Consider the following 22,945-nt stretch of genomic DNA (forward strand, 5'->3'; position numbering starts at 1 on the left):
CCACAAACAAATGCTCCCGATAGCTGTTTTTATGTTTGGACTTCCAACCATATCAAAGAAACTTTTGTCTGTCATGAATAATAAAATAAAGGTAAATCATGACTGTCAAATTCAATGACTTCATTAATGCCTGATCACACAGACAGAGGATGAGTTCATTCAGTACAGCAAGAAAAAGAAGGGAGAGGCGAGGAACATATCCTACGCTGCACTTGAAGCTGTACGAACCAGCACGCAGCCCCAAACTCTGATCTGGAATTATTAAACCAACACTTTCCGTTTCATCCTGGACCAGAGAGAAACACATCCGGTAGAGGAGAGGAGAGGAGAGGAAAGGAGAAAATCTTAGAGTTTTGGGAGGGGTTATAAGATAGAGAGAGGGGGAAGAAGATGGCGGCAGATGGAAGAGGGGAGGAGAGCGAGATGAGGAGGCAACAGAGAGGAATGGCAGGGTAATAATGAGCACATCTTTGATGCTCGCAATGTACCGTGTTAGAATATTTCAAACTTGGCTTGACCCTCAGGGGAAGATTGAAACCTGCCTCTGCCAGCTCCTCCTCTTCCTCTCTCTTTGTGAGGAATTTTCAGGTTTCCATATTCAATATTCTACTGGTCGACTTCAAAAGCACCAAAAAACATCACACGAGGTCCAAATCTCATGTATGCTGCTGCGTTTACTGTGCACATATTTACATGCATATCAATACATTCTGGTTTCATATCCTGTATTCTAATATTAAGTTGAATCACAACATAAATACAGTCTAGTATTTGTAACTTGATCACCTGCGGGAACGATACAACAGAGTAGTATCTTGATGACCTTAATCCCTGCGTTTTTAAATAAGGAGCAAACAAATGAGCATTAAGAAATCTCACCTCCTGTTTTCCTGTTTTATCTTTAGCAGAATTTATTAATTTAATTTCTTTTTGAACGGAAATTATTTCACACATGCTCAATAATTGCCTGACATTGCTTTTTGCAGACGGCCCGGTGGTGCAGTGGTCAGCACTGTCGCCTCACAGCAAGAAGGTTCTGGGTTCGAGTCCCGGCTCCAGCACAGGATCTTTCTGTGTGAGTCTCCATGTTCTCCCTGTTCCTGCGTGGGTTCTCTCTGGTACTCCAGCTTCCTCCACAGTCCAAAGACATCAAGAGGGGACGAGGCTGATTGATACTCTAAATTGACTGTAGGTATGAATGTGAGTGTGCATGGTTGTCTGTCTATATGTGTTGGCCCTGAGATGGACTGGTGACCCGTCCAGGGTGAACCCCGCCTCTCACCCAAAGGCTGCTGGGATAGGCTCCACCCCCCTATGACCCTTAACAGGATAAGCAGAAGAAATCGATCGATGGATACTTGCTGCAGTAGTTGTGGACAAGTACATGTACATGTCTGACATGTATGCAGAAGATAGATTCAAGAAGAAGACAAAAAACAAAACAACACAAAGAACCTCACTTAATGGGGGGTTGCAAAGATGATGAAGTGATAGCCCATTGCTCACGTCGCTGACTCAGTCTTATCGGCATGTTAGGCAACAGATTGTATAAAACGTATTAACCAAAAAACTGCTAAACTCTCTCTCTTTCTCACTCTCTCCGTGCTCTCTCACACACATGTGCACACCTTTATTGTGATTAATGTGTTCATTTTGCTGATTACATTTTCAGTTTCTATACAATTTATCAAAAGTGTTATTACATGTATTAAAAAAAAAACAAATATTATGCATTCAAATTTTGAAAAATTACCAAATTCAAATAGGAAAGATTCGAATTATTAATAATAAAAAAGTGCTCTTCGATTGGGTGGAACCACCATGTTAAGTGAAAAAATGTATTAAAAAAAACAAAAAACAGTCAAACCATTTTAAGTGTTAGAGGTTGGGTTGTAATGCCCATGATTTACCACCAGAGGTCAGTCAGTCATGACATGGGCAACAGGTGCAGCAGGCAGGCTTGCTGGGAGAGATGGTGAGAGCGCGGGTGGGGATGAAGGACAGTCCTTGGGGACATTTGCTGTGCCTTTGAGGGGATGTTTGGGGGTTTTATTCTCATCCTTATCAACTAGTCAGCCTTTGGGGATAGTTAAAGTGTAGAGAGTTCAGTAAAAAGTATCTTTTGCTACAGGGTCAAAAAGAGACAGAAAAGAAATACTATGGGGCTGCTCATGGCTGGAGGATGCAGATCATTATAATCCATGTGTTCTGCAGCTAAATTTCAGTTTTATATGAGTGTTTATGTTCAGTCTGCTGCTATTCATGTTACTGTTCCCCAAAACAGTCAATAATTCCTATGATTTCAACCACAGGTGTTGCAAAACCAACATGAACAATCAATAAAAAATAAATGATATAAAATATATATGTATATGTCATCATATAAATATAAATAAAAAAGTTCTTTGGAAATGAGCTTCATCTCAAGTGTAGTTTAACTACCTTCATGGCACCATTTTGCTGAATATTTGAAATAAAAGTGAGTTCTTTCTAAGATATGAGGCGAGTGTTTGGGTCCTAAGGCTGGAGACCAACCAAGTTTATGTATGAAGACATGGAGTGAACTGCCTGCTCTTTGGGATGATGAGAACTGAACTATTGATCTCATTGTCCGTGTCCTCTATGTAACACCCTAATGCCACATCAGCATTGTTCACACGGCATTAAACAGAGCTAGAATATAACTCCATTACATTGTCACAGCGCGCGTGCGTGCATACGTGTGTGTACAAATGTGAACTCAACTGACGGATGTGTGGGTTACTGTTAATGTGTCCTGCAGCTCTTTTAGTGTGTGCGTGCCATGGAACTGAGGACTACATATTTCTCCCTCTCTCCTAATTGGTTGGTGTTCATGCAAACATCCATCTCTTGCTCTTTTCCACTTCTCTTCGCTCTCTCTATCTTTGTCTCCCTGACTGTCACCCTTTCTCTCTCTCTCTTTCTAATTGGCTGGCGCATTCCTTCTTTCCATCCATCTATGGCTTCTAGCCAATGAGGCGATAGAATTGGATTTCTGCTTGATAAAGCACTTCCCATGGTTGTCGTGGAGACAATGGGGTGGAGGGATGGCTCCTCCCTTAACCATACTATAATGAGATCAGGAATACCTTGAAGATACAGTTACTGGAGGAATATCTGAAACACCTGGCGAGCGACAAACTCAGTGATGTAGAGCGGGTAGAGGCAAGGCTGGGGAATAATAGATTGTCTGTGACAGAGTTACAATAAACCCTTTGCCTCCCACTCCCCTTGAACGTGTCTCCGTCTAGATGGTATAAATTGTGCCATTGTAAGAAGAGCCAGGCTTTAGCCGATGAAGACTGATGGCTCAGGCCCTTTGCAACTTAGTGTTTTTCACTTTATTTCTGTTTCAGTGAGCTGATCCACCAGGTGCCTCTTAGTTTTTTCCAGACCAACTATGACCAGAAACTTGTGGGAAAGACTATGCATGGCTTTCACTGTTGCTATGCAACTACTGGAAATTGCAATTGGACCTCTTGTACTTTATGTGCAGCATTTAACTTGAGAGAAAAAAAAAAGAAGCTACTGTATATGCTGCTTGAGCTGGTAAAAAAAAATGCAGAGGCAGGCAATTTTAATGACTAACACTGCAAAGAAGTCAGCACTGTGCATGTGGACTGATGTCTGTCTGGAGAGTTCAGCCTTCTGTCTTCCCTGTGTGAATCCAATTTCTGTCCTACAGGGTCTTGTTGAATTCAATGCCTGTGAATTAAACACAGAAAGCCCACACAAAAATGTACAATCCTCTTCTTCCTGAACGACCTTGTATTACCTCCCTTTTGTCATGGTGGTGCAAACTGAATATTCAACATGGCAGCGGTGCAGTAGTCCAGTTGTTTCCATGGGTAATGCACTTGGCCGTGCATGCAGAGGCTTATGACACCATGCAAAGCCAGTTAATAGTGTCCCTTTAAAAACCGGAGCATGATGGAGAAGCTCTGTGAGAGTTCATATGATTTCACCACAGATAGGAGAGGAAAAGAGAGGAGAGGAGCGGAGAGGAGATCCTGCCCTGTCATTCCCAAGGTTAAATGAGAACAGGAGAGAATGAATTGGCTCTAAAGGCTCATTCTGCCAAAACTAAATGAAGCAATAACATCGTAGAGCTTTTGAAGACCATCGAGAGAGAGAAAGAGAAAGGGAAGAGAGAGGGGGGAGACACAGGCAGGCCCAGAGGAAGAGAGGGCAGAGGGAGTGAGGCTGACAGAGGCAACCAGAAGGACACAAAGACTGTATACAGAGGAAATCCTGTATTTCTTTACCTCCAGAGAAGTGGATGCTGAAAAATGAATGAGAATGGGTGCAGTGGCGAGTGATAAGAGTGAAAGTGTGAGTTTTCCCCTCAAGTGCCCACCACCCCTTCATCCCCTCCCCGTGTTCTCTCTTTCTCCATAGTAATTTGATGGTTTCAGGCTGAGCTCTTTAATGAAGAATCTGGGTAATTCTGAGGACAGAGCCTCTGGGAGAGGGGGAAGAGGGATGGGAGTGTAAAAACAGGGAAAGATGAGACAGGGAGAGACAGAGAAAAGGAGTAAAGAATGAAATAGGGAGAGACGTTTACAAGCATTAAAAAAAGATTTTCTGCGACTGGGAGAGACAGGATCAGTTGGGACAATTCCCTGACTCCCTTAGACCACCACCCTCTTCTCCCTCTTTCCCTGTTTCTGTTCTCCTCGCCTCCTTCTGATGTCTGTCTTTCGAGATCAACTGACCTCTTTCGAGATCAACTGACCATTCACCTGGCCACTAAGCAGCTCCTCCTTCACTCATCGGTGTCCTCATTAAGGACTGGTTTTTCACTGCGACTTTGCCAGACTCTCAACACTGCCATTGTTCCTGTTTTCTACCTGCCAATTCCCCCGCTGTTCCTTTGCTTCTGCCACCTGCCCAACATGCTATACTGGGTTTAGTGACTAGATGGGTCTGGGACTCAACATTCTTCCACTGATCATTAAAAAAAACCACGCAGGAAATGTGGTTTTCAGTATGCACAGCACCGAAATGTTCTTATAACTCAAGGCCTGGTTACAGTGTGGAGTCGTCGGGTGATTCGCTGTTCGCAGTATGCTCTGTAACACTGAGATCACCCATGTAATCATCAGCCAAGACTTTGCACACTACAGCGTGGTAGGAAGGTGAGGGTGGGGAGTGAGGTTCACTCAGCATAGCACCGTACCTGCTGGCTACTGTTGCACAGGTGCAGATAGGCTGGACGTACATTTTTATTTGCAAGATATCAGACACATGTTCCATGAGGCTACATTGGAGGCTCAAATGGCGCAGCAAAAAAAAGGAGAAAAAGGTTCAAATTTCTGTACAAATATTGAGTTCTAACATCTCTGTGACGAGCTGACTTTAACCGTTATGGATGGCCAACACCAGCAGTACTCAGGAGCAGTAACTCAACAACATTCCCTGTGTTATCTCATATGTTCCGTTTACTCCCCCTGTGGTATTTTCCTCACCAGTGAACGCAGTTTCATGAAGTTAAAAGTTATTAAAGAGGGAAAATGAAGATCTCGGAGCCAATAAACATGCTCACCAGGTGGCAAAACAACCAACCGTGCAAACTTCTATGCCAAATCTTAACTAGAAGGAAACTATTTTGAATATCAATGTATCTGACTCCACATTTTGATAGAAGTCATAACTATTTCTGCGATTTATTTCACAGCTTTGGAATACACTGCAACATGTTCAGGTATCATGGAATAACTTCTGTGTACTGGTGTTTGTCCTCCAGTCACGATGAATGTCAAGGTTGCATGTTTTAACTTACAGGAAAATTACATTTTGGAACAGTTTTCCTTCAGATTGATTGATGAATGTAACCGGCTTTACAAACTTGAAGCATCTGCAATAAATTATGTCAAAAACTCAGAAGGAAGCAATGACACTTAATTGATGGCAAAGAGACAAGACTGTCAGTGCCAAAGATACTAATCCAAGAGCAGTGCATGGATTAGTGCATATGCATATGCATTGAGTCTCTACAAGACAGAGCTACGACGGATGTTTCAGTGTTTGCCTCTCTGGTGTGCTGTATGCATAAAACTTACCTTGACATATTACAAAAATAATAAATAATAAGAGATTTGCAAATGTTTGGTCATATTTGATAGAAGATTAGCAAATCGCTTACTCTTTGAGATAAGAGCTCTAGACATTAACTTGTCAACTCTCTCATCTTCAAGTCCACTTCATGTCAATTTATGTTGGGTTCAAACGTACTACATTTTGGTGGTATGTCCTGCATCTTCCACAGCTGTATCTCACCATGTTCTTGACGTGTTAGTGCCATGTTCATTTGAATCCCTGCCACTGAGAAGAGGACACATATTCATTCCTGTAACGCTCAAGAGTGGCATTACAAAAAAAAAAAAAAAGTTTTTATTTCAGTTTACCGTTATTAGAAATGTGCTGGAATTAAACATTTTCTGTAGTTAATCATTTTAAACTTGTAATTTCATAAAATCACAAAGGTAATAAAAACAGGAGACACCACAGTTTATTATATTGAAAATAACAATACGTCCCTTCATAAATTCTGTCATTTTCAAGGAGATAGAAAGAGTTTATGGAATAAGACTAACCTTCCTCAAGGTAATTAATCTTTTTTGTGTGTGTGGAAAAAGCAAATCAAACACATTTTTACAGAAAGCAGTGTACCTATATTTCTTGGAACACAGCTTTATGAGATACTTGAGTGATATTTCAGCTCAGGAGGTTGGGGATTTGAGTCAGTGGTTGCAGAGAGAGCAAATCTAAAAATCAAAATGAATGGCGGTCATTCCAAAGCCAGATTGACAGACGCAAGAGGACCTCTGGTTTGATATCGTGCTATGTAAGACCGTCAGTGGCGCAAGTTTATGACATTGTATAGAGCAGCAATGTTGATGACACACTGTACACATGATGTAATGTGATAGGAGATATATAATGTATATGCTATCCAGGATGGTGCAGGACATGCATGATATAGCGCGGAGCATTACAGTACGTAAGTGCTCTCAGTAGGAGTATATTTACCATCTCTAAAGGCCTTTTAAGCGAAGGGCAATAAAAATACAGTTTTACTGGTTCTTCTAATTGGGGTGTTTTGCAATATCTGTAATCATACACAGTACCTCAATACACACACACACCACAGGGTGCAAAGGGGCATAAGCACTGTAGCATTCATCAGTCACATACACACTGTAACCTTCAACAGAGAATGTATCGCTCTAGGCCATAAACCAGAGGCCTTGGGCACTTGCCGAGAGTTGGTGTGAGACAAGAAGAGAGAAGCAAAGGCTCGAAGCAAAAGCAACGCGTGTGGGTGTTTAAAAATAACCCCAAAAAGAGCTGCTATGTGTATTTGAACACACATGTACGTAAAGGGTGTGTGTGTGTGTGTGTGTGTGTGTGTGTGTGTGTGTGTGTGTGTGTGTGTGTGTGTGTGTGTGTGTGTGTGTGTGTGTGTACGCGTGTACATGTATATGCTCGTGGTGCTGACGCAGGAGTTGCTACTGATAACAGATGGGTCATGACCCTGAGAGGAATATGTCTCCTGAATAGCAATCACAGTTCCTCCCGGACACAACGCCACCAATCACACGCATCCTCACTAGCCTATCACCCACCCTTTTGCAGGGCTGACCAGTCACACAATTTGACACTGATGTGCTTTGATGAGCAAAGAATTAACAGCAGCTCTGACATCAGTTATTATTGAGTGGCATTTCAATTATGTAAAAATGTCACTTTGCTAAGTTTATATATGCCTGTAAGAACTGGTGAGTATATTAATTAAAATTACATTGAATGCATAAAATTCAAATGGAGCTTATAAGCTAATTCAGGCAAATCCAGCTGAGAGCAACAATTGAACATGACATACTCACGCTCGCTGCAGCGCACTGGTTATCAGCCTAAACTTTACACTGATGCAGACATGCTTGCATTTCATATGCCTTGTTAAAACCCCAGTGAGACTTCCATGTTTACTTCAGATACATCCACGTGTATGCACATGTTTTGGGTTGGAAAAAGTTGTGTAGCAGGAGGCGCCACACACCAGAACACAAGTAAAATGTCACTTATGGCCTCGCCAGGGACTTTATTTTGGATTTGACCTATTTTAAGGATTTGTTTCCTCTGACACATTTGAATTAGGGATGTCAGATGCAGTACTTTTTTTTTAATAACCTGAGGGCCAGTATCCTGCAACTAACTGTTTAATTTTTGAAAAATTGCATTATATATAAGAGGCGCTTCAAGTTGGTGCATGCTAGAAACTCTTTTTGGCATCAACATGGCAGCAGGCAAGTTTATAGCCATTGAGGTCCCATGTCTCTGCAGCAGCAGTCAGCTTCTCTGCAAGGTTTTCAGACATATGCCAAACACAGAGGCTCTGAGTCAGGAGCAGACTGGGTTGCATCTCTCAGGCAGCATCGAGGAAGTGGCAGGTGATGAAGCTTTGTTTGGAAGAACTGTCCAGGACTCAGGCAAAGCTAGCTTGTCTGCTCTGGCTAGCTAAACTTGTATGCCTGTAACTTTTTTTTTTTCTCTAGGTAGTTTTTTTCATTGTAAATTACAGGGGTTTAATGTTCTCAGTTACCAAACCAGCTCTTTGAATCCCTGCGCCCTCCACCTTCACCTCAGGGTGCAAGCTAGAAAAGCTGTTCGCAGAGCTGGTTTCAATTTATCCTTTAAACCACATAAAGTAGACATACTACCATGCTTAATTTATAATTGATTATCAGTACCCTGCATGCTTTACAACAAAATTTAACTATTTGTTTGTTTAGATACACTGAGAAGTGTTGCCTGAACCAAATATTACAGAAGGGCGCTTGTGACTGGGGGCGTCACAGGCTCAAACCTCGAAAGAGCATGGAAACATTGAGGGGAAAGTGAAAACGCAGGTTTATTCCCACCCTGCAGTCATCCCCCTACAAAAAAAAACCTCCAGTGGAGCTACAAGGTGTGTGTGTGTGTGTGTGTGTGTGTGTGTGTGTGTGTGTGTGTGTGTGTGTGTGTGTGTGTGTATGTAAAAAATGTGATCAGAGTGTTCCTGCAGGAGATGGCATTGCTCTCACTTAGCCACCCCTGGCTAAATAAAGGTTTAAAAAAAGAATATTAAGGAAAGAGGAAGAGATTTACCTTATTCGGATTTGAAGCAGTAATTATCCACACACACTGTGCGTTGCTCTCGTATTGAATTGGAAAGTTGGGAGACGTAAAGGTTCCTGACGGCCCTTGAAGATTGCTGCCACAAGTCTTCACTGTGAACATAAAAAAAAAACCCAAATTAATTCTTCTTATCAAGCTGGCAACTGTAGAATAAGCATGACGTTAGGAACAGCAGGTGGATACTGGTGAATCTCTCCAACCACATTTATAATTAAACCATTAACCAAACTCAACCTGAGAATTCTAAGAACAAATCCAACTGCAAAATGTTGTATTTGTGGGCTCAGAACAGCGGTGTAGTCAATGCTAGGAGCTACATCAGTAAGAGTGTGAGACGAGGAGAGCGGAAGACAAGAGCAGAAAGATGAACAGAAGGTCAGGGAGATGTTATTGATACTGTCAGTGACATCTCCCTGGATAGCAGTACTTCATTGGAAGCTATCGGCTTTGAAATACCACAGGATTAGCAAGAGTTGTGCTATTGACTCATCGAGACACTCACCAGCAATTTACTCTCAAAATCCATTAAAAGTCAACAACTTCTAACCACTAGCTGGGTAATAATCATATGGGGACTTGAAACACTCACAGCTCGGATTGGTGCATCACACACCATATATGTGAGGAAGTATCTCTATGCAAATTCCTAGTAGCATATCACTCTAAGTCAACACTTGTGTTTAAAAGTCAAACAAACCCACAAACTCTGCAGCTAAACTCAGCGGGGGGTTGAAAATGACACATGCTAGTTGTTCGATAAACCAACTAAGCCTTTATTAGGCTGTGTGTCTTGACTCGATGGGATACAGACTCAGCTTGTCTGTCCTTGGGTCGTCCTGTTAGACTCGGGAGGTAATTTTCTGGTTGGTTTGAAGCAGCGTTTGTTCCCTAATTAGTTTGTTCAGTGGCAGGCCGCGGGAACACGTACAGTTAACAGCCGCACACACACGAACACACAAAACTAAAGCACACAAGCGTGAATGTTTACATCTCACAACCAGGCACCTAAGAACTCACAGATACCCTCACGAGTAAAAAAGAAAAGAGTACGATACAAGCTAGCGGAGCAGACAAACACAAATAGACATCACATCACAAAACACTCATATAAAGAGCTGCGACTGTGACTTCTACTGCAGAATTGTATATAAGGGGGAGACTGGGGAGGGGGTATAAAACTTTTACTTTAGGGAACTACTACATGAAGTATTGGCATTGGAGTGGGTTAATTATTTACCTACTAAATGCAAATGTGACAGGGGCTTGTGGATTTGAAAATAGGCAGCAATCAGTGAGGTGCTCATTAAAAAAACGGATTAGAACTCAAAATTGGGAGGGGGGGGGGGGGTGCCACAGTTGGGCAATCAGAGCCAGAACGACCTAGGAACCCTCCCCCGTCTCCACCCCTGAAGACAAGGCAGGAATCATTCCACAACGTGTGTTGTGTGTGTGTGTGTGTGTGTGTGTGTGTGTGTGTGTGTGTGTGTGTGTGTGTGTGACATCTCTGTAGCGTATAATTGGGCGTGTCCATGAAGCTTTGAGTCCAAACAAGACTCCTTGGAGAAAACCTATAGTGTCTCCCCCTGACTGATTATGCTTGTTTCTCTAATTCTCGTCACATCTTCATTTGACCTTCTCATGTTTGCCTCGCTGCAATTTATACACTGATAGATACACAGAGAGGAAGTGTGTGTGTGTGTGAGTTGCACGTGTGAGATGATATATCTGCATGCCAGCCAGTGTATACGTGTGTCTTTGTAACTCTTTTTGTTGACAGCTCAATCAGCAGGGCTTGTACGGATGGCCAGGTCATCGCTGTGCCAACAGCAGAATGGGCACAGTGTTGCTATAGCGATAGTCCAGAAAGAATTATCACCAGTATTACCAGAGAAGCGAACATCCCATAATTCATATCAAACTCCATCCATCTCTCGGTCTGCGTCTGTCTGTCGTTCGTACTGTCTTTCGCTCGGTAGAATTTACACAGGCTGTCTTGGCTGAAGTTGGGAGCTGATGATTTACGTCACACTCTGCCATCGGCTCTTTTACCTCCTGTGCCCATCCTTGGTATGTTTCACTTTGTTAAAGTGTAGTATTTTAGTACAAGAGAGGCTCACTCTTTTACTCTACTTTCAGAATCTTTAACTTGTTTTTATTGGGCTTTTTATTAGGATACGTTGTTAATATTTACCTCATAATTCTTGTAGTTGTTCAAAGTGGAGCCTGTGTCCAACAAAGTTCTCCAGCTGCCACTCCAGACACACTTGTAACAGCGTCCAGGATTTATTCAGCTGAGACATGTTGGTTGCTATGACACAGAATCTCAGTGGATGTTGGCACAAGGTCGAGTGCTTCCTCTGGTCTTAGCTGGGTGTAAAGACTGAACCACACAAGGGGGCATGTTGGATGCGCGGGTCTGTGTGGGTCCCTGATGAAACAACCTGATGATTATTATTGCCTGCTGTTCTGCACTCAGAAATGTTGGATATGATAGTTTGTCTGTGTGCTCATTGTCCCGCCCCTCCTCTGCCCTGATTGGATGACAGATGCCTTCAAAGAAAATTTTCAGGACAGTAACTTCTCTGAAATTTCAATTTCATTTTTTTTTAAACTATTATAACTGAAAAGTTACATTTCCAGGTTTTTTTTTAATGACAATATGAAACCTAGATTTTAATGAGCGTGGCTTTATAGCCAGCTCAACAATATTCAACTCTTTGTAATCAGAAAAAAATAACACATTTCTTGAACAGCATAAAAAACATGTTGCTGCTATCACAATCAATTCACTAGGTACCCCGGCCTCAGGAAGAAGAGAAAAAATTCAGTCCCAGAGTGTTTGTTTAGGCTATTTTGGTAATTTTACTTTTACCGACTGTCAGCTTTTCTCTATGTCTCTCTCTGCATCTCTATGATTATAATTTATGCTGGCATGCAGTTTAAATGGGCTCAGAGCCAAAAGGGTCACACTATAAATGAAGCAATGATGATTTTCAGATGAAATTAAAAGGTCTAAGAGGTCTGGCTTATATTAAACGCATATTGTTGGAATCACACCCAAAATTAAGGGAATGTTTTTGGCAGAAGTCAGAGTGAGAGTAACAACAATCCTCCTCTGAGTTTAAAAATTCTGATCAACTGGATTTTTCCCAAATCCTCACTGTCTGTCTCATGCTGACACACACACACACACACACACACACACACACACACACACACACACACACACACACACACACATCAAACCCAAGACATTTTTGCCTCACAAGCGGATGTATAGAAGGCTGCCAGTTTCTAGAAGCTGTTCATGTAGTTACCCAGGGTGTCACATACACATCGATGGTTGGAACCGATATTAAATCTTCTTTCCAGAGCCTTCACTGTAGCTCTTCCTCTCTGGAAGCACCAGAGATGTCGGGTCTGAATTTGAACACTTTTTCTGCTTCACGCTGTTCTGACTTGTTTCTCCATTCCAGCAGAGCAGAAACTCATAAGGGCTTCCCTTCCTCTGCTTTAACTCCAGCTCTGTGACTCAGCTGCTTTCTCAGAGGGGTTGGCCTTTGTGGTGAGTGCCTGCCCCCACCCACCCACTCACCCGCCACCCCCAGGGGAGGTCTCAGATCCAAACAGCCATACGGCAATACCTGACGAAGCATACTGTACCAAGGACACTTAACCCTGTTCCCTGTTTACATGCTCCAGAGAGCATGAAGAGATTTAGAGAAGTTGGGTGGGTGTGGGGGGCATCAAAGAGGAAATAAATTTAAATCTTATGGATGACTTTTAAGAAGTGCACCATTCATGGACTGATTTAGAAATGAATCTAGATGAGTTATGTCCGCTTGGTTCAAATACATCTTTGGTCAGAGAGCTGATGTAGAAGTTGACAAAAGTTTGGCATCTGCCCTGTGATAATAAACTTTATCGCGTGAGAAGCCATTACAACTGTCATTAAACAGAGTGGGTGGTGTTTCTGAGTTGATTAACTCATGCAACCTCTTCTGATGACCACCTTGAAACGACGAGGTCCTTCATGCAGAGGCCTCAAGTTTGTAGGATATCATGCTTGTTTTGAGAAAGAACAGTTTCTAACGGAGAATCGCTACCCACGAAACATGATTCCCATTTGTGATGAGAAATGCTGAATATGTTGATACCACATATACATTGAAAATACGATACAATAAAAATGGTCCGTTGGTCATGAAATGGTGTTATTCTAAATAATTCTAAATGGGTCAGAGATGTCATTTGAACTGCCTAATATGGTAAGAAGTTCCTTAACTCTGATGGTTATCATTCCCGCAGTCTTCTTCCTTTGCCCTACCTCTGCTTTTGATGACCTCATCGCACCAAATCAAACATTTCATGGTCATCATACATCTGCACGCTGTTCAACTCCGTTCCAGGTTGAAATCAGGATTTAAAAAAAAATAGAAACAGAAGATTTGAATGGAAAATGTACTTCCAGATCCAAGTTGCTCTAAAAGTGGGCAGACAAGGTTGAGCTCGATAACCTTTTAGAGAAATTTTAAATTTAAAATCCATCCACAGTAATGATGATCTATAAGCTGCTGCAAAAGTGCACAGAGAGATGATGAAGACATTCATGCTTAGGAAACATTAGTGAGTAGTTTGTGGAGTAATAGATACAAATTGGTAACGGTCAGAACACGTCGCTACCGTCTGAATCCTTCGACACAGGTGTTTTGGTTTTCGCTTTCTTTTCCTCAGTTTTGGTCCTGCAAGCAAAACACCAAAAATGCCAATGCTTCTCTTGGTTATGGAAAAGAAGCCAATTAGCTTTTTTTTTGCGGAATTGAAGAGATGAAAAGTCTGAATAAAGTAATTGTGATAACTCTGAAGCTTGGATCGCAGTGATGAGTCGGATTAGTGATCAGAAGTCTTCCCAGGAATGAACAACTGGCTCTTTTACCAGGAGCTGATAGGATGAGCAGAATGATTCAGAGAATGATTGATCACATCTTTGAGCTGGCACGGAACGTTTCGATGGCCCTCGCCCTGGTTAGAGCGTTAATGGGTACCCACACACCCACACACACAAACCAACACACACACACACACACACACACACACAGTCATTTTGACTTCCTCTTCTGCCCTTGCTGTTTCAAGCATGTGTGTGAATAAGGATCACATGTAGCACCCTTCACTGAGTCAGTATACTCAGGCAGCGTGCACATGTACCAACACACACACACACACACACACACACACACACACACACACACAGAGGCAGAGAGAGAGTTGGCTGCGTGGCCTTGCCATCTGTCCATTCATCAACATGCCACATGGACACTCTCTGTCTGTCTGTCTGTCTATCTGTCTTCTAAAATGTAGTAGGAGAGGACAGAAGGACGTTTTGATTAATGTCTGTTTTTGTAGTTTATCTTTTAATTATTTTTGTAATTGTTTTATGGCTGAATAAGTGATTACCAATCTGTTCTTTTATCTCTCTCCATTTGTTTCTTCTCATTGCTTCCTTGTTGTGATATTAAAGCGCAAATGTTCAAGATAAAGTCACTTTTCATGTCCTTCTTAATGTTTCACAGGACACCGTTAGCCATATTTAAGTGTTTTGACAGAAGTGACCCTTTAATAAGTCAGCTGGCTTGATGCTTCCTGACAGATTGCTTCCCTCTCAATATTATTCATGAGTTTCCACTTTAGCTATTGGCTGGTCTGGATGTAAAGGTCAAATCTCAGCTGTGTGAAGCTACACAGACTCTCTCTCATTCCATTTTTGTCCAACAGGATGCAGCAATGTAGGATGAATAAGGACACGGCAGACATGAGAACAGTGTTTTAAGATTCAATATTAAATTTACATGGAATGAATGAAAAAGCTAGTAGGTATCTGTTTACCTCTGACTGTACTTTTCCTGCCTTTTCTTTGATTATTTGTTGCAAAGAGAGGAATAAGGTCATTTTTATTTCATATTCAGCAAATATTTACATTTACAGAATGTAAAGTTACAGAGGCGTTAAGTTACAGAGTTGCTGATACTTTGTTGACCCTGATTCCCATAAATTCATAAAATTCATGTACAAATTGAATAAAATATACCGGAACGCCTCCTGGTATAACCCACGACGCCCCAACAGCACCACAAATTACAGCCTCCAAAATGACCATTAACATAAATCAGCACAGATTCAATTAGAAATGAACATTAAAATCCTCATGAAGGGAGGATTTATTGCGGGGCTCTGGTATTATACTATATTAGTTGGGCTGCACTTAGCGAGTGCATTTTGGCACTTGTTGATGGCTCCGTTGAAACATAATGGTGCCAATGTGAATGCGATGGCACAGATCAGGTTGTGTTTATGCAAATATGCAGAACCGTTCAAGGTCAGTTTGGTTTTGTTGTTAAAAAAGAGAGAGCGACTTGTTAATTTTCATCACATTAATTTAATAAAGAATAATAGCAATTCTAAGCCCGATGAAATGTCCACCATCCGATAGGAACATTTCAAGATTACGTGGTAGTAATTCTTTTATATATATGTGTGTGTGTGTGTGTGTGGAGTATATATGTAAATATTTATACATACACACATACATATACACATATATATATATATATACATATATATATATGTATATATATATGTATATATATATACACACACACACACACACACACACACACACATATATATACACACACACACACACACACACACACACATATATATATTTATATATAAATAATGGGAAATGACTCAGGAAACATTTTATTCTGTTGAATTTCTTTGCTTTTTTGAGAGAAACAAATCATCATACATGTCAGAGTATGTGCAAATTTAAAGTTACTCACTTCAGTGGCAATCAGGTTTGAATTTGAATTGAAACAACTCACACATGAAGGGGGGCGAGGGCAATGATGCCATGAACCGCTGACCCACCAACCTAACTAACCAGGCTAACTTGCTATTACAGCTTTCCCTTTTCAAAAACATTATCTACTGTAACTGGAAATTGATTTTTATCTAAATATTCTCAAAAGTGTAGGTTGAATAGAGTGCAGTTGTTGTTTTTTTAGTTGCTGTTTCTAACTTTAAATCATTTGAAATTTATTACACTGTATTACATACATGAGAGCAGACCATTACTATACACCAAAGTGTACTCTTCCCACTGTCTATTAGCTTTACTTTCTTGCCTTTGTGGCTATTTCTTCAGAATTTCAATATTTGATATTTCCCCGAGGGGAGTTTTTTGTGACTAGGCATAAAAATAGAGGAGCACTCTCTATACTCTCCACTGTGCTCTTAAACTAAGCCACTGCCACCAAAACATCCCGTTTCAAGCTCTGAGGGTATATTTGCAATGTTTACAGTCACACTGTACTGCACTTTTTTCTTTCTTTTTTTTTTCCCAGAGAAGAAGTGGTACTGGCATAGCCTTTAGTTCAAATAAAGCCTCAGCATTGTTGTCAAGAAGATATTTTGTAGTGTTCGGAATATCTTGTCCTTCAAGCAACCTCAGTGTAGTTATTCTTGGAATAATAGCATCTTTGAAGATCGGGGCCTTTCGTGTCTCACTGAAGTGGGACAGAATTGGACCGCATAGCAAACAGCAGAGTTTATATGGAAATAAATTGTCTGGACATGCATGGATCACTTATAGTCTTAGTAAAATTTGGCAGAGATCACGAGCTGTTAGCAATAATGAATTATTCCATATGTTTACCATCTGTGGTTGACAGAGATGAGTCTTTATTTGGGAAACACGCTGGAGTAACGGTGCCCTCTTTTGTGAGAACTGAATCACTAGTTACTTAGCAACAACTCCAGAGCAGGATGGCCACTTTGTCATGACTTTATCAGAAAGTTGCTCAATGAGCTGTTGCTTGTGTTGGGAATATCTGGTGACAGTTTTAAATTCGACAGCTCCCCCTGCATGCGTGCCACTTTGTGAAAATGACTCCCCCCGCCTCTGCTCACATGCTTTCCCTTCAAGGTCCCCTGCTCACTCTGAACCAATAGCCCCGTTTCAGTGATAGATGTCAATCTTTTAAAACCATTCACTGCTGCAGGGGGACAACATCAGGGATTTTTTTCTTTTTTTTTTAGATTTATATTGTCACTGGCAGTTTCCTTTGGGGAGGCTTCACCAATCATCCCATGCAGGTAAATGCAAGACCCGATGGGCTTAATGTCACTGGCTAATTGCTCATTATATAGTATTTCTTGATGATGAATCCCTAACAGCCATTAACAATCTTAAAGAGCCAATTACAGGCTATCAGGCACTATAACATCTCTAATGATGAGTTGGATAATAAGGATGTTGGGTGCAGACCAATCAGACCCCAAGTGAGACTGAAATATCCTAATGTTTTGGCTAAGTTATCTCCTATTCTCTCAAGAAGATTTCTACGGTCAGAGTGATAAAAAATGGGATGATGGTCAGTCCTCCTGTGTGCCGTACCTGAGGCTAGCGGTTACACTAGCAGTAACCCTGCTAAAGTGTACCCCAGTACAATCCTCTGTCTTGCACTTTGACCTTTCTTTGAATTAAGTGTCTCCTCATAAAACCATCATCCAGGTGTAGTTAGTTTCAGGGGGAAAAAAAGAAAAAAAAGAATAAAATGGTGGAAATTGTAATGGCTCAATTCGATGTCTCTTTCTGAAAGTCATACTGTAAATTAACTTGTTACATAAGCGGGGTTTCATATGCCAATGTCTCTTATAAATTTAGTTTAATTTTCAAAAAGAAGAGAAGTGACATATTTTAGGTTCTCTTTGACTTTTTCCTCACTTTCTGGGTCCCTACTTTAGTTTGACATCTCAGGGACTATTAGTTAAAGTACTTTTTTTACCCTCTCTTTGCCACACACACGCACGCACGCACACACACACGTGCACACACACACACACACACGTGCACACACACACACACACGCGCACACACACACACACAAATACAGATGCATATCAAGTGAACATTGTTTTCTTTGTCCAAGTATGTGTCTCCAGCCACAGTCTGAAGCCTAGCGAAGGGAGACATGACAAATTACTTTGGCATTTAACATGGCAGACCCCCCCACAACACACACACACACACACACACACACACACACACACACACACACACACACACACACACACACACACACACCAAACCCTCCCCCTATGAATATGAATATAAGTCACACAGGTTTGGAACTAAAATAAGGAAAGGTGTGAAACCAAACCCAGTTAGAGATAAAATAGAAATGAATATCTGGAATATCCACCACAATGAGCTGATGTTTTGTTTTGCTGGTGTCATTTAAAAAAAAAAAAAAAATTCAATTTGGTGTATGGGGGCCATTTTGATTGGACCTGCTGCTTGTAGCGTTTATTGACAGTAAATGTCTGGCTCCTATGCGGGCGAGGTCACCTCTCCCACCACCGTCCAACCTCATTCAGAAGTTTTGCGAACATAAATGCATTAGATTGGATTGTTTTACTACGGTTTTAACTTTGATCGATGACTTGAGCAGCACTTCGGTGAACCCAGACCGGTCCCATGCTTCTTCAGGTGCTGGGAGTGTTGTTGAGACCCAGACAGGACTCAAAGTCAGTTTTCTCCCTGTTCACCTGACTGAAAATGTCTTTAATGTGTCGAAATGTTTGATAGATGTTGCTTGTAAAAATTACCAATACATATAAATATATACAGTATATGTTGCTAAGTAACAGGTATTATTATCACGTTTCTTTCGATTGAACAGAACCAGGACCTGTTGCTCGTCTCCTAGAGAAGCAAAGCAGAGGCCAAACATAGTATTTTTGATAAAACATGAACCTGTAGATCCTGAAGAACACACAAACTTTCCAGTTGATAGCATACAACCGCAGCACGAGAAGCTACATCAAAAATATTACATGATGGTCTTTCACATTTTACAGCCAGAGGCCAGAAAAAAGATTCAAGATTTTTTTTTTTTCTCTTCCTCATACTATAAACTCAAAACCTGCTCAACAAAATCTCACACGGAGGAGAGGCCAAGGCAACACACCAGCAGCGTTTTGAAGCAGTGTGCATGGGCAGCTGTGCCTGAGTGGTTTCCTGCCTTCACATCTGTGGATCCTGCCTCTTCCTCCATCTTTCTCCATGGCTGTTACTGCAGCGACAGGAATAATTTGTATGCTTGTACAGATGCTCGTGGAGAGCAATTTCTTACCTTTACACACTGGTCTGTGGTCACTCCAGGCAGCGAACACTTCAGCAACTCTCTGGCAACTGATGGTTTTACTGCCCTGGAGGACGTAGTCTTCTCCGCAACTGAACTGGACCACACTGCCGATGCTGCCACACAGCCAGAGGACAAAATTAGACTCACAGAAATATATTTGTAATCGTGTAAAATGAAAATGTGTCCGTTTGTAACAGCCATGCGTGTTTGTGAGAGTACCTGAAGTCATTGCCATGGCGTTTTCCATTCTCTGGCTCTCCTGGGTCGGGACATGAGTTAGACGCCTGTCTCACACCACCTTCGTTTACTACACGGAGACACAGATAGATGGAGAGGCCGAGACAGGCGGGTAAGAAGCAGGCACAAACATAAAAAGCTGCACAGACTCCAGAGAGGAAATGATTCTTTCTGAGACGGTAATTCATGCAGATGCGTGAAGGTGAATCCCCGGTTGATGCTTCTTCTTATTTTTCCCCCTGTATTATATTATATTATTATGAATAAATATATCTTGTAAATTCAGTGTTTCCTGCTATTCCTGCTGAGATCGCATCATTCAAAAAAAAGATGCAGCACTCCAGATATCATCTTAACTCCTTCAGCAACATGAGAACTAATCAGCAGCAGCGACAGTCCAAAAATCACAGCGGTGGAACGACACGAAGACAACATGCCAAAACTTGAAAATATTTGGAAACTTACTCAAGGCACTCAACAAGCATCCTGATGCATCTCTATTCCGTCTCCAGCTACAATACTACTGTCGACAGTGCTGTATATATGTAGTCTTTTTCATTCTTTCTTTCTCTCTTTTCCTCTTTGTTTCAGTCACCTCGTCTCCCCTTCCTCCCTTTCCATTCAAACAACCCCACAGCTATACTTCATTGGCTTTCCTTAAAAGACGCTTTATTTCCATAACCCTTCAGAGTCTCCTCTTTCTCTTGAGCATTTAAAACTTTTAAAAGTTTCAAGAACATAGCTGCCGGGTTAACTTTGAGCTACTGACAGTGCATGCATCTGTGTGAGTGTGTGTGTGTGTGTGTATGTGTGTGTGTTTTTGAGAATGGATGGGCAGAAAAAGCGAAAGCAAAAAAGGCTCCTGCGTTTTTGCGGCAAAGCCAAAGAAACATAGCTGTCAGGTATGAAGAATGGAAAACACCAACAAGTTCACACTAATTCAAAGGATTTCAATTTTTCCCACTTAAAAAAATATAACAAAAGCCCTTTTTATGAACTTTTTTTTGTAATACAGAGAAGGATCCATCACAGAGCTGTTTAAGTTGACACACAACAAAAGTATTAGTAGTATTACAGTATCCTAATGAGCCGCAGTCCAATAATGACCTATTTTCGAGCAATTTAGAGCCCCCACGTGACAGAAAATCTTCTATTCTTTAATGAGATCAGCGTGAGAGTAAAGTTATTGGAATAATCCTCCCCCTCATCTTTCATTAGCAGCGATGACAGTAACATTAGGCCACTTGGAGGATTTTCATGTGAACTTTTTAATTTTTCCCAGTCGTTCCTTCTTTCTTAATGTCTAACGTCAGGAGAAAATTACTGGAGGGAGAATCTGTCTTGGTGCTGTCAAGTTCTACAACAAACGAAACACCCCATGGTGTGTTTTCATATTCAAATGCACCGACTGATATTTGGCTGGGACACACGTAGTCCGTGTAGGCTTTGGTATCATTTTTTTCCCAGACTTTTTAAAGCAGCAGCGAGACAATAATGTGGTCGCAATTGTAATTAGTATGATTATGTCCTGCTTTGGTGTCTTATTTGTCGACAAAAATACTCTTCAGACTCAATAGTTTTTGCTTCTCTTCACCGCAATGAATAATTCAACAAAGTAGCGGAGTGTGGATCGATATTGAAATGTTGATACTTCTCATCTCAGTGTTTTCTATTCCAGGATTGCTTCTCATAATTAAAGATTGATATCTAAAAACTGCATTTTACGGTAAATGTGTATTTTATTATCAACGAGGGACACTATGAATCGGATATAATCTGAAAATTACAACAAACTTGAATTTTACATTTCCCCGGCACATTATAAAGCTTAATTATCTGATGTTTTAATGACTCTGGAGGCTGTTTTCATGAATATCTTCTTGTTGTATTTGTGTGGTTGTATTGTTTCCTGTTCTCTCTTGGAATAAAGATTTTAATCTCAACAAGACTGCTGGATTAAATAAAGATTAAATAAATAACATCCGGTTGATAGAGATTGCCGCCTGTCTCCTTCCACCTGTCAGAGTTGTATAAGGACTACGGCTGTTGAATATGGGAACCCGTGAGAACAAAAAGCCTGAGGTTTGAAGTTTGTCCCGCAGAAACATAAGTTTTTTTTGTTGCTTTCCTGAAGGAGGGAGCTTCCAGGCCTCATCTTCTCTGTTGTGAATATAGTTTCATAATATTTAGAGTATATCGTATAATATAGTTCATCTAACTGGAACCTTCCTCATTCTTCTTTTATATCCAAAGGTGTAGGGATATTTAAAGGATTACTGTTGCGGTACACAAGGTGCCGGTGTATTGATCACCGATCAGAAAAAGCTGTCACTAATGGAAGCAGAGAGAAATATGCAAATGAGCTGATGTATACAAATAACAAAAAAAAAGCTCCTCCAAGTAGCCTCAATAAATTGAGAGGGATCAAAGGGAAATCGGACGATAGTTACTCAATTTATGAAGCTGCATGGCTCGGGGGTGGGAACGTCAGTCTGCAGTATGTCTCCGATCCACTTTGGTCCAGGTTGAAATAATTCAATGTATTCTGAGTAAACTTGGTGTTTCCCAAACTGTTCCTTTAGCGCCACCTTCAGGTACTCAGCCCCAAAGTATGGATCACCCCCAACTTTAGTCACTCCATGGGTATGTGTCAGGGTGTCATATCTCATCATCTAATTTAAGGGTTCCCATGCATCTGAATGACTTTGGTTACCCTTTCAACTTTTCTTATGGTTCCATGATGAAAACGATGGTTTTAAAATGAAATGTCTCATTAACTGTTGGATGGCGTGCCATGAATTTAGCGACATAATATCCCCACAGGATTCATTTATTCAATCATTTTGATCCCCTGACTTTTCATCACAATTTCAATTTGTCCGATACATTGGTGTAAGACCAATTACCTGCTAAACTAATGACGTTCCCATCAGGCTGAGCTTTGCTTCAGTCTAACGATCAAATATTAGCATGATGATTGGCCAAACGAAGATGGTTAACAGTCATTATATCTGCTTCAGTCATCAGACTGTTAACACTGTGAGTGTGCTGCCAATAGCATTTAGCTCAAAGCAGCGTTGTGCCAATGCACAGCCTGACAGAGGTCATAGCATGGGGTTATTGTTTAAAAGCTAACACTGGCATGCTTTTATAGTATTTATCGTACTTCTATGTACTGATTTGGCACTATATATAGATGTCTATACATGAAACAAATATTAATTAGGACTGAATTTTAAGGGAAGGTAGTTTGGAGGAACAGACAAAGGCTATTGTGCCCATGCTGGGTTTCA

General features: G+C 41.1%; 1 protein-coding gene across 4 annotated transcripts in view; it reads right to left on the reverse strand.

Annotated features, from left to right (window-relative positions):
- LOC147240602 (CUB and sushi domain-containing protein 3-like) overlaps nucleotides 1-22,945 on the reverse strand; it is a 350,230-nt gene that overhangs the window by 109,896 nt on the left and 217,389 nt on the right. For all 4 annotated transcript variants that reach the window (XM_086194222.1, XM_086194221.1, XM_086194218.1 and 1 more), the window contains exons 9-11: nucleotides 19,635-19,722; nucleotides 19,404-19,528; nucleotides 9,172-9,293 (exon numbers count right to left, since the gene is read on the reverse strand). In XM_086194222.1, coding sequence (XP_086050348.1) covers nucleotides 9,172-9,293; nucleotides 19,404-19,528; nucleotides 19,635-19,722 — 335 coding nt within the window. The remainder of the gene's footprint in view (nucleotides 1-9,171; nucleotides 9,294-19,403; nucleotides 19,529-19,634; nucleotides 19,723-22,945) is intronic.

Source organism: Aulostomus chinensis, chromosome 22, assembly GCF_037954235.1.
Source record: "Aulostomus chinensis isolate RoL2024-O1b breed Wild chromosome 22, RoL_Achi_v1.0, whole genome shotgun sequence".
NCBI lineage: Eukaryota > Metazoa > Chordata > Actinopteri > Syngnathiformes > Aulostomidae > Aulostomus > Aulostomus chinensis.